This window comes from Eschrichtius robustus, chromosome 11 (genome assembly GCF_028021215.1).
Source record: "Eschrichtius robustus isolate mEscRob2 chromosome 11, mEscRob2.pri, whole genome shotgun sequence".
NCBI classification, from domain to species: Eukaryota; Metazoa; Chordata; class Mammalia; order Artiodactyla; family Eschrichtiidae; genus Eschrichtius; species Eschrichtius robustus.
The window spans coordinates 103848333-103862285 of NC_090834.1; the positions used below are offsets into that span (position 1 = coordinate 103848333).

The following is a 13953-nucleotide window of genomic DNA, read 5'->3' on the forward strand; positions in this document are numbered from 1 at the left end:
TCCTAGAAGACACGGCACGCCCGAACCGACTTGGCCACACGGCACGGACACGGCAAAGCACGCGTGGAGGGCTCTGCTGTGTCAACACGGATTGCTATGCTTTGACCCCACCGCCACCCCAAGGGGACACCCCATGTCTTGGCTCCCCTCCCTGGCGCGATTCCTTACCTACAATCACTGCCTCCCACCTTCTCACTTCTCTCGCCGCAGCGCTCTACTGGGACCGCTCTTCTCAAGGGTACTGATGATCTCCCGGGGCCACACCCAGTGGCGCCACACTCCGGCCACACTGGCCTCCTTCCCCTGCTCCACGCCCCTTGACCATTCCAGCCTTAGAACCTTCCCTCGGTCTGCAACACTCCACCTCCCCTTTAGCTCCCGTCAATCAGGCTTCAACCTAAGTGTCATCTGCAAGAGGCCGTTCCTGACCACCCAAAGCAGCCACACTGACCACCCTTATTTCCCTAATTAAATAGGGCATTCGCTGATCTTTTGCTTGTTTACTGTTTGCTGCCTGTCTCCCCTGGAACCAGTTCTATTTCAAATCTTCAAACACCAGCGCTACAGAAACCCTTCTGATTCAAGCTAGTCTGGGACAGACTTTCTGTCACCTCGGACTGAAGGACTGAGGAATCCCTCCTGACGTGCTGGCAGCTCCTCAGCTCCTCCCCCTCCCTTCCAGGCTCACGTGGGAGCCAACCCCACGAGGCAAGTGACGTGAGACCCTAGAAACACAAAGTCAAGGCCTGCAGGGATGTGGAAGAGTCATTCTGGCAAATGGCTTGTAGATTTCTTTTTGTTTTCTTTTTTATTTCTGTTGTGCAATCGAAAAAAAAAAAGGAACGATGGGCATCCTGGTGGTCAGAGTCCTACTTGGTGCCCCTCCCCTTGACTTTCCCTGCTACAGACACACAGAGGAAGGTGGCTGTGTTTGGTGTTTTCTTTTTTTAATGAAAACTAGATCGCTGCTTACAAAAACCTGCCTGAGCCCTTGGCCCAGCCCCTTCACAGTGCCCTTGGCTCGGCCTCTCCCCGACTCTGCCCCACGGCTGCTCCCAGCGGGCCGGAGGCTGCACGGATGAGGGTGGTCCACGCCACCGCGGCTCTCAGCCCGCCGCCCGGACCAGAGGGAAATGATGCAAATGTCCCGCCCCATACACCCCCCGCCCCCCAGTAGTCTCTTTTCCCCTTCCCCCCCCCCCCCCCCAACGCTACCCCACTACTGAGATGAGGCCCAGCTCCTGTCAGGAGGGCCGGGGCCTACAGGCTGTAGAACTTGAGGCTCCTGTCCATGCCTGTTGAAGCAATGAACTTGGCGTGGTGCCCAAAGGCCACCCCCGTGGTCAGGCCGCTATGCTCTGTGGGGAGAGACAAGAGACAATGGTGAGGAGGCTTTTCTTCCTCAGGGTCTCAGCACTGACCCCTGCTGATACGCTCCCAACCCATCCAGCCCTCCCCCGTCAGTGTTCCTCATCCTGCGGGCCCCTGCCCGTATGGACCTCCCCGTGGCCTGTCAACCCCCGAGGCCAGGGCTCTAGTCTGACCCGCACAGCACTGAGCTCCAGGGCCTCACTCGGTGCTGGCCCACGGCAGGCCCCTAGGTTTTTGCGGCTGGGCTGAGTGGAACGCCAGTCTCCCCCACCTAAGCTTTCGGAGCAGCTACAATTCGGCTCTGCTCGGCTCGGTTCAAGTCCGAGAACTGACTGGGAGCTAGGATGGTTGGTATGTATTTAGTTCTGACTCCCTGTGTGTAACTGGAATAGTCTATCAGCTGGTTCTAGCTCATGGGGTTAACTCCAGGAAACTTGGGCCCCTGGCACAGGGCAGGGCTGGGGCAGGGGCAGAAGAGGCTGGGCAACCCTCCTCGCCAGGCTCGGGCAGTTCATGGGCATCAGTGCAAATTCCTAGGACCACAGCCGGCCACCAGCTCCCCACGACAAAGCCACCCCGTGCCCCCAGCCCTCCACTCCACCTAACTCTGCTCCAAATCAAAGCACCAGGGCCCAGGGAAGGCTAAAACTCGTGGGCCACACAGTCAGGCCTGGCCACCTGTGGAACACACACACTGAGTGGAATCTGGGGTGGGAGAAGGTGCTGGCGCCCTGCCCACAACCTGCTAACGAGGACAACAACTTCATCAACAAAGACAACAGCAGCTGCCGTTCACTCCGCTCCCGAGGGTGCAAGAGGCACCCTGTCACCATGCAGCACCTCCACACCACCAGCTGGCACAATCTGCAGTGTCAGAACGCCCATTTAACGATGAAGCAACTACAGCTCCAAAAGGGCAAGTCACATACCTGAGGCCACACGACTATAGGGAGGTTGTCAACCGTTACCCACTGTCTCAGCGTTTCATTACTTAAGGCACTTAAGTAATTACTGGTGAAGTCACTCTACGTCTGCCTTCCCAACCTGACCAGAAATTCCGTTAGTGCAAACACTGGGTCTGCCTTATTTACTGCTCTAGTCCCACCGTGGACTAAGACGCAACACTGAATGATAGTAGCAAATCCTTCCTACGTGCCAGACACTGTTCTAAACACGTATATTTATGTGTATTGCTATTTCGTATTTATATATTTACACATTATGTACATTTGTATTTTATATGTTTATATATTTATATAAACTCATCTAAGTACACGTATGCATATGTAAACTCAGCTAAACCTCACAACAACCCCACTGGGTATGTATAGTCCTCCCTTGGTATCTGAGGGGTGCTGGTTCCAGGAACTCCTGCAGACACCAAAATCCACAGACGCTCAAGCCCTTTATATAAAATGGTGTAGTATTTGCATATAACCTATACACATTCTCCTACATACTTTAAACCACCTCTAAATAATTTATAATTCCTAACATAACATAAATTCTATGTAAATAGTTGTAAATATAAGGTAAATGCTACATTAACAGTTGCCAGTGTGTGGCCAATTCGAGTTTTGCTTTATTTTCGATCCACAGTTGGTTGAATCTGTGAAGGATCAACTGTACTATTATCATTCTCCAGAGAGGTTAAGTAACTTGCCCAATGTCACACAGCTTCAAGTGGTAGAGCCAGCATTTAAAGCCAAGCAGTCTGACTCTTTGAGTTCATTGTCTTAGCCATTAAACTCTACTGCCTCAGATAGTGATTAAAAGCGGCCTTGGCAAATGCAAGCCTACCCCTAGAAATTCCTAACACAGTGAGATTTTCCCACTTTCCTCTGGGCCAGGGCACCCAGAGACCTCAGGATCCCAGGGCCAGCCTCTACCTGTAAAGTGAAGAATCTCCGTCCACTGTTTGCAGATGTAGATCTGGACATCTGTGCCCCCAAGGGCCAGGTACGTACCGCTCTGGTCAAAGATCAGTGACTTCACCTGCCAGAATCAGGAGAGAGGTCGCATGAGGGGAGCAGAAACTATGAGCAATCGGGGATAAACAGAGGCAGTTTAGAGTAATTCAGTGACTAACCGACAAATGAGGAGGAGAGGCGAGCAAGAGAGCTGGGGGGAGGGAGGGGGCGCACCTCAAAGTTGTTATCCAGCTGCAACGTCTTAAAGTTCTTAAGTTTGCGCAGATCCCAGAGCTTGACAGAGGAGTCATCAGCCGCCGTAGCCAGGTAGTAGCCGTTCTCGGAGAAGGCGATGCTGGTGATGGGGCCCGAGTGGCCAGGGAAGTTGGCCACGTTGGTGCGCTCCTACAGTTGGGGGGCAGGGAGTAAAATGTCACCCACTGGTCAGGGGGAGAAAACGGAGCTCATCAAAGTCCTACTTCTGAGACGTCCTCTTCCCTCCTTCAGGGAGGACAAGCAGCAGGACAGCAGGGGTGGACGCCAGACCACACCTACTGCGTGACACGCACACACAGCCACTGCCCACTCTTGGGACACCCCTGGGGCCAGGCGCCATCAGCACTTCATCACACTGCACAGTTGCAAGAGCTCCAGCCCTGGGCCGCAGATGGAGGCCACCACGTCCTACCTTCAAGTCCCAGATCTTGATCTGAGAGTCCATGGTTCCTGTCCCGAAAATGAGTCCGTCCGGGTGGAACTGCGCACAGGTGAGAGCTGTGGAGAGGGGAGACGGACGTGCGTCAGAGCCCGCCAGGGGAGACTAAGCGCAGCAAAGGCAGGGTCCTCACTCTTCCCACTGCTCACCGGGCTGGCACCATGCCTGGCGCTCAGCACGTACCGGTGGTGAAGTGTGTTTTTAGAACAAATGAGCAAATGACTAAATAAAACATTAAAACACACAAAACGTAGCAAATGAAGAGCCCAGCGCTTCCGAGGCAACTTACAGCAGCCAGAGGTTTCATCGGTCACCTTGGTGAGCACACGTCCTGTCTGGATGTCAGAGAAGGCCCAGTACTGAAAAAAGAGAGACAACGGAGCCAGTAAGACAGTGGGTCCCCAGGTTCTGGTGGCCCCTCAGGAAGGCAGAGACTCTAGTCCGGCAGACCCTGGCAAGGCCAGCCCCTCTTGCTAGAGGGAACATTCTCCTTGGGGTTCTGGGGAACCGGCTGGGGTTGGTAAGATGTTCCCTCCTCCCAGGATATAGGAGCTTGGGGACCAGGAGCCTCTTTGGGGCCCTGGCTGGGACCACACCTGGTCATCAGAGGAGCTCAGGAGATAGTCACCAGTGGCGTGGAGGCTGAGGCCTGTCACAGCACTCTCATGGGCCCGAACAACCTGTACACAAGAGGCGTTCGGAACAGACCAAATCCTGATAGTGGCATCTGGGGAGGCGGAGAACACCAGCTCCTAAAAGGAAAGCAAAGAGGCAGATGATCAGAGACAGAGAAGAGATGGACCACAACCATCTTACAAAAGAGGGCTGGGGACAGCCACAGCCCCGCCCTGCCTGGAACCACCCATCCGCCCAACGATGCCTAAGAGAGCCCAAGGGTAAACGCTATTAGAATGGGAAATTAAACAGCCTTTGGCCAACGGCGGGAGGCCCCGCCATCTAGTGGTAAAAAGGATAACTGCACCAGAGGGAAATTTCCCATAATCCTTTTCCAGGACCAGAGAGAAATGTGGCTAGTGCAATTGAGAAACTGAATTTTAAATTTCAGTTTACTTAAATAGCCACATGTAGCTAATGGCTACTGTCTGGGGTGGCAGAGGTCTGAACAGTACCAGGCCTGGAAGGGGCTGCAAGGGCATGTTCCAGTGCATCCCACACTTAAGGATTTCGGGGACAAGCTAATTCTCAGAAAAACTTACGTGGTGTCACCAACCAATTATTTTGGTTAGTTAGGACATTAAAAGCTATAAGGTAAAACCAACTACCATCTTCCATCAATGCACTTGCATAAGAGAAATAACATATTAACAGGCAGTAAGCAGGAAAATAGTGCTTCAATTTGAATATATCTAGTTTAATGAAAAATTCACCATGTTATTTTTCTATTTCTAATTTCCTTAAAGGTACAGAGCAAAGACTCTGGGAAGAGCTGATCCAGCCACTTGTCCTACAGTCCCAAACCGCCCTAGACTTAAAAACTCAAATCCCATAACGTCATTAATCTGGTCAAACGAGCTGCCTACCCTCTAAACCAGCGGCTCTCCATCTGTTTTAACCCAACCACTTTCAGCGGTTAACATCGTTTTCACCCTCAGCCTGGAGGACCGTAGGAATACAGACCCATCTGTCTTCCTCAGATACATGAGGCAAGATTCTGTTGAGCTTTGTTTACTATAGTTTGTATTATAAACGCTATAGGGTTTTTTTCCTTTTCCTAACATAAAACATTTCAATGAATATGCTTCTCAAACTACACAACTCCTTTCTCCCCCGGTTTGAAGGCCACGCTTCAGGAGCTCTGACACAGAGTAGAGGGCAACCCCGTGACCCGAAACCCAGCCCCTAACTGCCAGAGCTAGAGAGTCGGCACTCTTTCTCAGGCTCGTGTCACTTCACCAAGGAGGCAACGGGGTGGGGGTCTGGTCCTGGGACCCTAAACCACTGAAACAGGGCTCAGGAATGAGGGCTGAGGGTGCTAGGAGAGCCCTTACCTGGGAAGGGTGGAAGACCACGCTGGTGACTTTCTTGGTATGGCCTTTGAGGGTGGCCAGGATTTGCTCAGAACTCTTGTCAAAGACGACGACATTTTTATCTGCCCCACCTGAAGAGGACCAAAATGAGATCCAAAAATGTGTCAGGCCCACCCAAGTCCCTCTGCTGAAGAAGGTACTTTTGTCCCCAGGCCCGCTCTCACCAGTGAGGATCTTGTTGGTGTCGGAGGGGCAGAGGTCCAGGGCAAGGATCCCGGGAATGCTAGCACTGTGCAACCCCTGTGCAGAGAGAGCCACATCAAACCCAGTCACGGCCGAATCAAGGCAGGCCACAAAGCCACCCAACTGTCCTGGCCCCGGCCCCAGCCCCAGCCCCGGGGAACATAAGTGACTTCTGTTCCTCATCCACTGCACTTGGATTTCTGCCTGGATGCAATAAGTCCCTCATATGCTATTGGGAAAGCCAGAGTTGGGCAGGAAGAGAAGCCTGACAACTCAGCAGCCAAGACTAGAAACGGGGCAGGGCCAGAGGCCCTGGCGACACTCCATGCTGACCTGCCCCACCCCAGAAACAGCCTGGGAGGGCCCGGTCTCCAAGTCTGCAGGACTCCGCCACTCACCACGTGGGATGCCACCTGCCGGTATTTGCTGAGCTCTTCCGGCTTCACCAGCTCCTCAGGCACAGTCTTCCCTCTCTGAGAGAAAGAAAAAGCCCCCCAAGAAAAGTGGCAGTGAGTGCAGGACTCGGCCATCCCCCCTCCTCCTAAGGGGCCAGCCACCTCCTCCAGGCCAGCTCCCGCCCCTGACCCTGGGAGGACTCACCTTCTTCCGCTCTGTGGTTAGCACAGTGGCCTTGTCTTGAAGCTGGGGAAGAGAGAGGGGAATACGCTCAACGTGAGACACATTATTTTGCCAGGAAAACAACACGGTGAATGCTGGTCACATCTACACTTTCACAAGCATCACCAAGAACTCATCATCTGCCAAGCTCTGTGCTAAAGGCTTCTGTGCATTATCTCTTTTTACGTTCATTCCAACCTTATGAAGTGGGTGTTGATGACCCTATTTCACAGAGTAGGAAATTGAGCCTCAGAGAAGTGAAGTCACTTGCCCAAGGCCACAGAGGCAATAAATGGCACGGTTCCCAGACCATGCCTGCGCCACTAAGAGGAGAGCTGAGATGCATGCTGACAACCTGAATGGCTTGGAAAAGACACACACTATCAACTCGTACTAAGGAGGATCCCCTGAGTGTAACAGAGCACCGGACTTGGACTCAGGGGCCAGCTCTGCCTCTTGTGAGCTGTGCCTTTGAATCTGGACCTCACATTCTTTAGATTCTTCACTTGTAAAATGAAAGTCATCACTCCTGTCCTGTCTCCCTCAAAACAAAAAAAATGAAAACATGTAACAAAATGTTTTAGTATCTGCAAAGAACCCTAATAAGAGCAACAAACGGTACTTAACAGTAATCAAAATCTTTAAAGTTCCCACAAGTCTATAAAGTAGGTACCATTATCCTCACTTTAGAAGCAAGGCAATTAGACACAGGACTGGTTAAGTCAGCCCAAGGTCATAAAGCTTATAACCGGTGACATCAGAACACAAAGCCAGGCAGCCCAGTCGGAGTCTGTGCTCTGCACAACTCCACTTCATCTCCAAGTGGATGGGATTTTTATTCATATTGGACTCCAGGCAGATAGTGAAAAGGGAGGGCCCATCAGCCTTCCCACCAAGTGAGAGCACGACATACCTTCTGAATAATCTCGGGGGTCATTCCCACCAGCTCGCCCAAATCCATCGGCTCGCCTGCACCCTGAAGAGCAGAAAGGTGAAGGTGAGAGGAGCACAGAAATGCCAGAGACCCTTGCAGAGGAGGGCTGTGTGAGCCACCGCGCACGTGTGCGCACACACACGCACACACACACGCGCGCGGGCTGCTGGCGGCGCTGCAGGGACACTCACCACAACACTCGGCTGGGAGCTCGGCACAGCCTGGGGCACGATGAGACCAGCCTGCGGTTTCAGGGTAGCCAGAGCTGGGAGAGAAAACAATGTCAGAAACGGGCTATTATAAAACAGGCGCAGCCCAGAGTGGGGCATGGCAGGCGAGAGGCCATACCTTCTCGGGCAGCAGTGACCTCCTTGGTGAGACGGGCGATGACACGGCAGGCGGCATCGTGCTGGTACAGAGCGTGCGACAGCTCTTGGCGGGTGGTCTGCAGCTGCTGGCGCAGGGTGAAGCTGTGGAGCATGACTGCGTCCTGGGAGAGGGAGACGCCACTGTGAGGGGGCGGGGAGGCGCGGGGAGCACCCAGCAGAAGAGTCAGCCCTTGATAAGAAGACTAGACCAGGACTGGTGACCCAAGCAAGACCTGAGTGACCCTGAACGCTCTGGGAGATGCTCCCGAGCTCCTACGCACGCCAAACCCTGGGCACACAGACAGGAGTGGGAACCAACTCTTTCCCATCCCCATCTTCTCTAATTTACCGGCACATCTCAGGTGTCATGCCGTCACCTCGTCAAAAGGGAATAAAATTGCTACAGCTGCTATTTATTGATTGCCCTCACTGTGTCAGGCACTACGCCAGACAATCCTCAAGATGTAGTCGTTCATTCACATTTTAGAGCACCTACTATGTACCTGGCGCTGCTCTCAGTGCTGGGGCTCTATCGATGAGTAAAATAAGCCCCTGACATCGTGAAGTTTATACTCTAATCTTATTCTAATTCCCCCAAAACCCCGAGAGACAGGCACTAATCCATGTCAGGCGGTCAGGAAAATCAGGACTTGGACGCGAGCAACGTGCCCAGGGACACGGCAAGCGGGCAATGGAACTAAGCGTGGAGCCCAGACCTGTGTGAGGTCAACAGGCAGCCTCCTCCTCTGCTCTCACCCTCCCCTCAACAGAGAAAATAATGCTCCATGCCTCCCACCCCCACGTCCTAGTCCAGTGATCCCCTCTCTTCAAGTGGGTAAGATACCAGTTCTCTTCCGGGGACTTACCCATTCGTCCTGCAAGGCCTTCAGAATGGCCGGGATGCTGGTGGCGGAGGGAGGCTTGGGCCGGATTGGGTGAGCAACTGCAGAGAGAGGTAAGTGGATGCGAGAACCCATAACCCGGGGCGCTCCATCGCTCCCCCCCTCCCTCCCCTTCAGCCTGCGCGAACAGGCCACCGCCCCTCCCTGAGTGCGCGGGCGCCCCCTCCCGCCCTCCCAGGCTGCGGGCAAGGACGGCCCTGGGTTGAGGCCAGCCGGCAGGCACCTTTGATATCAATGAGTTGCTCCTCGGACAGAGGCTGGTTGTTGATGGGATCTGTGCCGTTCTCTGCAATATACTTCTCAATGAGCCGCCGCTCGTAGACGTGATTAGAGACGGGGGACACACACGGGTGCTCTGGCACTTCATTGGAGACTGCGGAGAAGGGCAGGCAGTGAGCTTGGGGTGGTGAAAGGGCCACAGGGGTGCTTCCCCTACTGCTGGCCTCCACAAGACCACGCGTCCCTACACTCGGCTAACAGGAATCAAGACGTGACGCCAAGCCAGTTTTGGACTGTACCCAGCACATTTTCCAGCCACCTAACTAGCGTCGCCATCAGTCTCCTGACAGTCAGATAGTCAATAAATAATTATTACAGGACTACTAAACGCCAGGCACCTAGAGAGCAGTCAATAATCCGCGCCCAGCTCATTTTTGAACAAAGATGCTTAGGCACCCATTGTACCGCAGGACAGGGAGATACACACGAGGCCATTCAAATCTCAAGCTAGAGCCTAGATGGATTCTCACACAAAGAAATTACAAAGCGATGTGCCAAGTGCTATGATAACAGAAAGCATTTACATGGTGTTTAGTAGGTGCCAAGGGCGACTGTAAACATTCTCCACTGATTAACTCATCCTCACAACAACCCCCAACAGAGGTGCCATTTACACCCCTTGAGGACAGGGATTAGAGCTGGTCTCTGCCTTCTGGAACAATGCAGATGCCCAGCAGGCACTCAGTAAACATCTAACCGATGAGCAAATGAGAGGAAGGATGGAGCTGGGAAAAACAGAAAAGAGCTTTCTCAAGATTCAAACAATGAATGTGAAAATACTTTGCACACCGTCATTTCTTTAAGGTGTAAGGTTCCTTTTTCTAGTCTCATTTCCTTTCGCGCCTTCTTCCCTTTGTATTGGATTTATGGAGAGGTTCTGAGAGAGTAAAGGGCTTGAGAGTTAGGAAGCCAAGAGAGAAACAGATGAGAAACTAATACCCAGATGAACAATGAGAATGCAAAACATCTGCACGCCTCAATAAAACACCTAAAGGAAAGACAGGACAAGGCATTTGAAAAGAGCATGGATTCAGGGTCAGAGAACCTGGCTCCATCATGCAGCTCTGCCACTTATTAGCTGTTCTGTTTTACAAAAGCCACATTCTCTTCGAGCCTTACATCTTTATCTGTAAAACCGGATGTTTATTTCTGCTTTGAAGAATTCTTACGAGGATACAACGAGATCACAGTCTTGGAAGCGCGCTGTAAACCAACAGAGGCTTTTTAAACGTGCGCTGTTTTCATTAGTCCTACAGTCAGGCTGGGAGCTAGAGACCTGGCTTCCAGCCGTCACTGCCTCTAACCTACTGTGCGACTTCTGCAAATTGCAGAAGCTCTGCCTACCCAAGCGAGGCGCCTCAGACAACATCCAGTGCCAAGGCCTTCATTTTGCAGATGGGGAAACTGAGGCCCGCATCCCTGCGCCAGCGGAGGCGGATCCTGCACAAGCCCTAGGGTTTCCTGTTTCCCCCGCACCTGCTCCCCTCTATCCAGGCCTCAGTTCCACTGCGCAAACGAGGTGGGTGGCCTCAGTGCTGCCTGCGACAAAACGCTTGAGGCGTTATGTAAACTGTGAAGCGCAGCGCAAATGCACCCCACGCTTAAGGAGGAGGACCCCCGGGCTGACAGGCCGCCGCCCTGCCTCCCGGGAGCCCCGTTTTCACCTCCGCCCCAACCCCAGCGTCGCAGCGGCCAGCATATCCTCCCGCTCGGCTCTCCTGCCTCCTGCGACCCGCGATCGGCCGCAGCCGATACTCACTAGAGCAGATGAGGGACATGGCGCCGTCGCTGCGTTCCAAGGCTCCTCACACTGGGCTCCGGGATCAGCTTCCGAGCCTCCGCGGGCCACTTCCGGTTCTCCGCTGCTTCCGGGACGCTCCGCTGCGAGCGGGGAGCAGCCCCGCCGAGGGACGCTCGCGTAGGGCTTCACGTGGGACCGCGACCGGTCGCGCGCCTCAGCCTCTGGCACTTAACGGAAACTGCCCTTTCCCAGAATGCAATCGGGCAGGAAAGGGCGCGCCAGGAAATACTCGGCTATTTCCGGGCCCTCTCGGCTCGTTCCGTAAAACGCTCCCAGGGGCTAGGAAAGGAGAGCCGAAACTACATTTCCCATGATGCAGTGGGACTTTAAAGCCAATCAATTCAGCTACACCCTTTTGAGACCGGAGCTGGCGGGGACCGTGAGACCGTAGTCTTGCAAACTTTGGTGTATGCGAGAATTTCTGAACGAACTTCTTAAAATGCATCTTCCTGGGGTCTACTTTAGAGAGTCTGCGTTGTCATTGCGTGCCCCACGTGATTCTCGGGCAAGTGTTTCTCGGAATACGCTTTGAAAGACCCAGTGAAGAAGGCGCAGATGCAGATGGGTAGAGAAACTAACACTGGCCAAGAAACTGTTCTGGTCTTGCCTCTACTACCAATTTGCTGTGTGATTTTGGGCAAGTCCTCACCTTCTGCTCATCCACAACTGGCCTTTTAAGTCCTCAAACTTACCCACTCTGGCTGGTTCCAGTTACGTTTGCCCGGAACACTTTCCTCAACTCCCTCTCTTCTTTCCCTCCCCTCCCATCCGCTCCAAAGTAAACTCAATCACACCTTAAGTGGTACTTCCTCTGGAGCCTCTTTCTTGACCCCTGACTGAATTTTAGTCACGGCACCCTGTAATTCTCCCCTGAGCCACTCTGGATAACTATAATCATTTAATTATTTAATTATGTACAAGTATCTGTTTGCTGTCTGGGTTCTCCGCTAGACCGTAAAGTCCGTGATGGCAGAAACCATGATTGTTCCGGTCACTGTTGTTTCTCAGAGTCTAACACGGTGCCCGACACAGAGCAAGAACGTCATAACTATTGTTGGTTGAATGACAGGCTGCGTGACAGGCCAGGCATCTTAAGTACTTGGATGTGGTAGGAAATAAAATGGATCCGTTTAGAGGGGACCTTGAACCAGAGGTGGTTAGACTTGATTGGGTTCACAGCCGGACAGCACATCAGCTATGGAGTGATAACCACATTTCCAGAAGATTCCTCTGGAAGACATTAACTGGATGGGTTGGAGGGGGAGAGAGAAAGACCCAATAATTCATTTGTTGGACAAATCTATTGAGTATCCACTATGTGCTAGTCAGGCACTGTACTTGACATTGGGGATAGCATTCTGAGCAAAACCAGAGGTGTCCCTGTGCTGGGGAGCTTATGGCTGTGACAGAAGATGGAGGAAATGGGGAGTCATTTCAAGGCTTTTGAGTTTCAAAACAAGCCCCTCAGGGAATAGAATGGATTCAGGGCAATTGATTTTGGAGTAACTATTACAGGTGAGAACGTGATCTCAGGTTCCTCCCCACTCCCCCCAATCTCAATCTCCCCACAAAGGAGATAAAGATTACCTAAGGCTGGGAAGGAAAGAGGTGGGGGAATGGGCTATATGCATAGCTGTCAGTGGGTTCTTGAGACTGGAACTCTATGCCCTGCTCCCCCAGGCCAAGGCTGCTCCTCCTTGGGAAGCAAAGGTACACATTGGTCAATAACCCAGAAGCTCCATTTCCCAGGTAGATTTAGCTGCAACCTGTGTGGACAACTGACAGAGGATTAACCAGGACAATGCAGCTCAAACAACTAAGAGGATTAGGTGAATTCTTCCCCTCCATCCTTTGGCCCTATGTTAATTTTCCAAAAGGTGTGTACAACCTGTAAAACAAGGGTGGGAAGAACCCTGAACTGTCTAAGAGTGTTCCTACCACTCAGATGGAAAAGAGAGTTGAAAAGAAATTAACTTGTCATAAGAAAAAAAAAAAAAGTTACATTTCCTGCACAGGAAAATCCAAGTGACATGAGATTGGTAGTCCTACAAATCAAAAACGATCTCACAAGCAAATGTGAAGTTGCAACTGTGAGAAAGGCTGGAAGGTGTGGCCCAGGATGCTACCAGAGCCTGTTCTGGAAGAAAGAGACCCTTAGCCAAGGCAGGAAGTGATGAAGGTCCAGAGGAAGATGGATGTGTCTGAGAAACATCTGAAGGAAAGAAACAATCTGACAGGGGGACAGACCGATTGCTACTCATGTGTAGTCTGTGTACAACAAAGAATGTCACTTATCATCCAGTCCTATAAGGATTAAATCATTAGCCACTATAATCGCAGCCCTACAGTACACCCTGAAAGGAATTCAGGACAAAGAACAGGATGAGGCACGCTGTGCTTTGGAAAAATGCACAAAACAGGCCCTTAGATGTAACAGGAGAATTTTTATGACCCCAATTCTTGCATCTTCCTATACTTTAGAAAAGCACTAAAATCATGAACTGAGAGGGACTTCCCTGGTGGTCCAGTGGTTAAGACTCCACGCTCCCAATGCAGGGGGACTGGGTTCAAATCCCTGGTCGGGGAACTAGATCCCGCATGCCGCAACTAAAGATCCCGCATGCCACAACAAAGATCCTGCACACGGCATCCCGTGTGCTGCAACTAAGATCCAGTGCAGCCAAATTAATTAATTAATTAATTAAAATGAAATCCCAAACATTAAAAAAAAAAAAAATCATGAACAGAGATACCTGTTCCTCGTGACTAGCAGTAACCTTCTACTGAGATGTCGGATTGTACATACTCCTTGGCCAAAATCACA

General features: G+C 52.1%; 1 protein-coding gene across 1 annotated transcript; it reads right to left on the reverse strand.

The window, feature by feature from the left end:
- Positions 1-1209: 1209 nt before the first annotated feature.
- Positions 1210-11308, reverse strand: PRPF19 (pre-mRNA processing factor 19). The gene is made up of 16 exons (XM_068554802.1): positions 11088-11308; positions 9273-9422; positions 9014-9090; positions 8128-8269; positions 7971-8044; positions 7759-7821; positions 6828-6869; positions 6626-6700; positions 6209-6284; positions 6006-6115; positions 4593-4748; positions 4286-4355; positions 3970-4055; positions 3516-3686; positions 3261-3366; positions 1210-1358 (listed from the first exon to the last, which is right to left on the reverse strand). Exons 1-16 carry the CDS (start codon positions 11104-11106, stop codon positions 1261-1263), a joined length of 1515 nt encoding a protein of 504 aa, XP_068410903.1. The 5' UTR covers positions 11107-11308; the 3' UTR covers positions 1210-1260.
- Positions 11309-13953: the final 2645 nt, after the last annotated feature.

Bases quoted from the DNA above. Each gene is read 5' to 3' on its own strand.
- PRPF19 (XM_068554802.1), bottom strand. The intron at 6,701-6,827 runs GTGAGTCCTCCC...TCTTTCTCTCAG, and splicing joins TAACCACAGAGCGGAAGAAG to AGAGGGAAGACTGTGCCTGA. The intron at 6,285-6,625 runs GTGAGTGGCGGA...CTCTCTGCACAG, and splicing joins GGCAGGTGGCATCCCACGTG to GGGTTGCACAGTGCTAGCAT.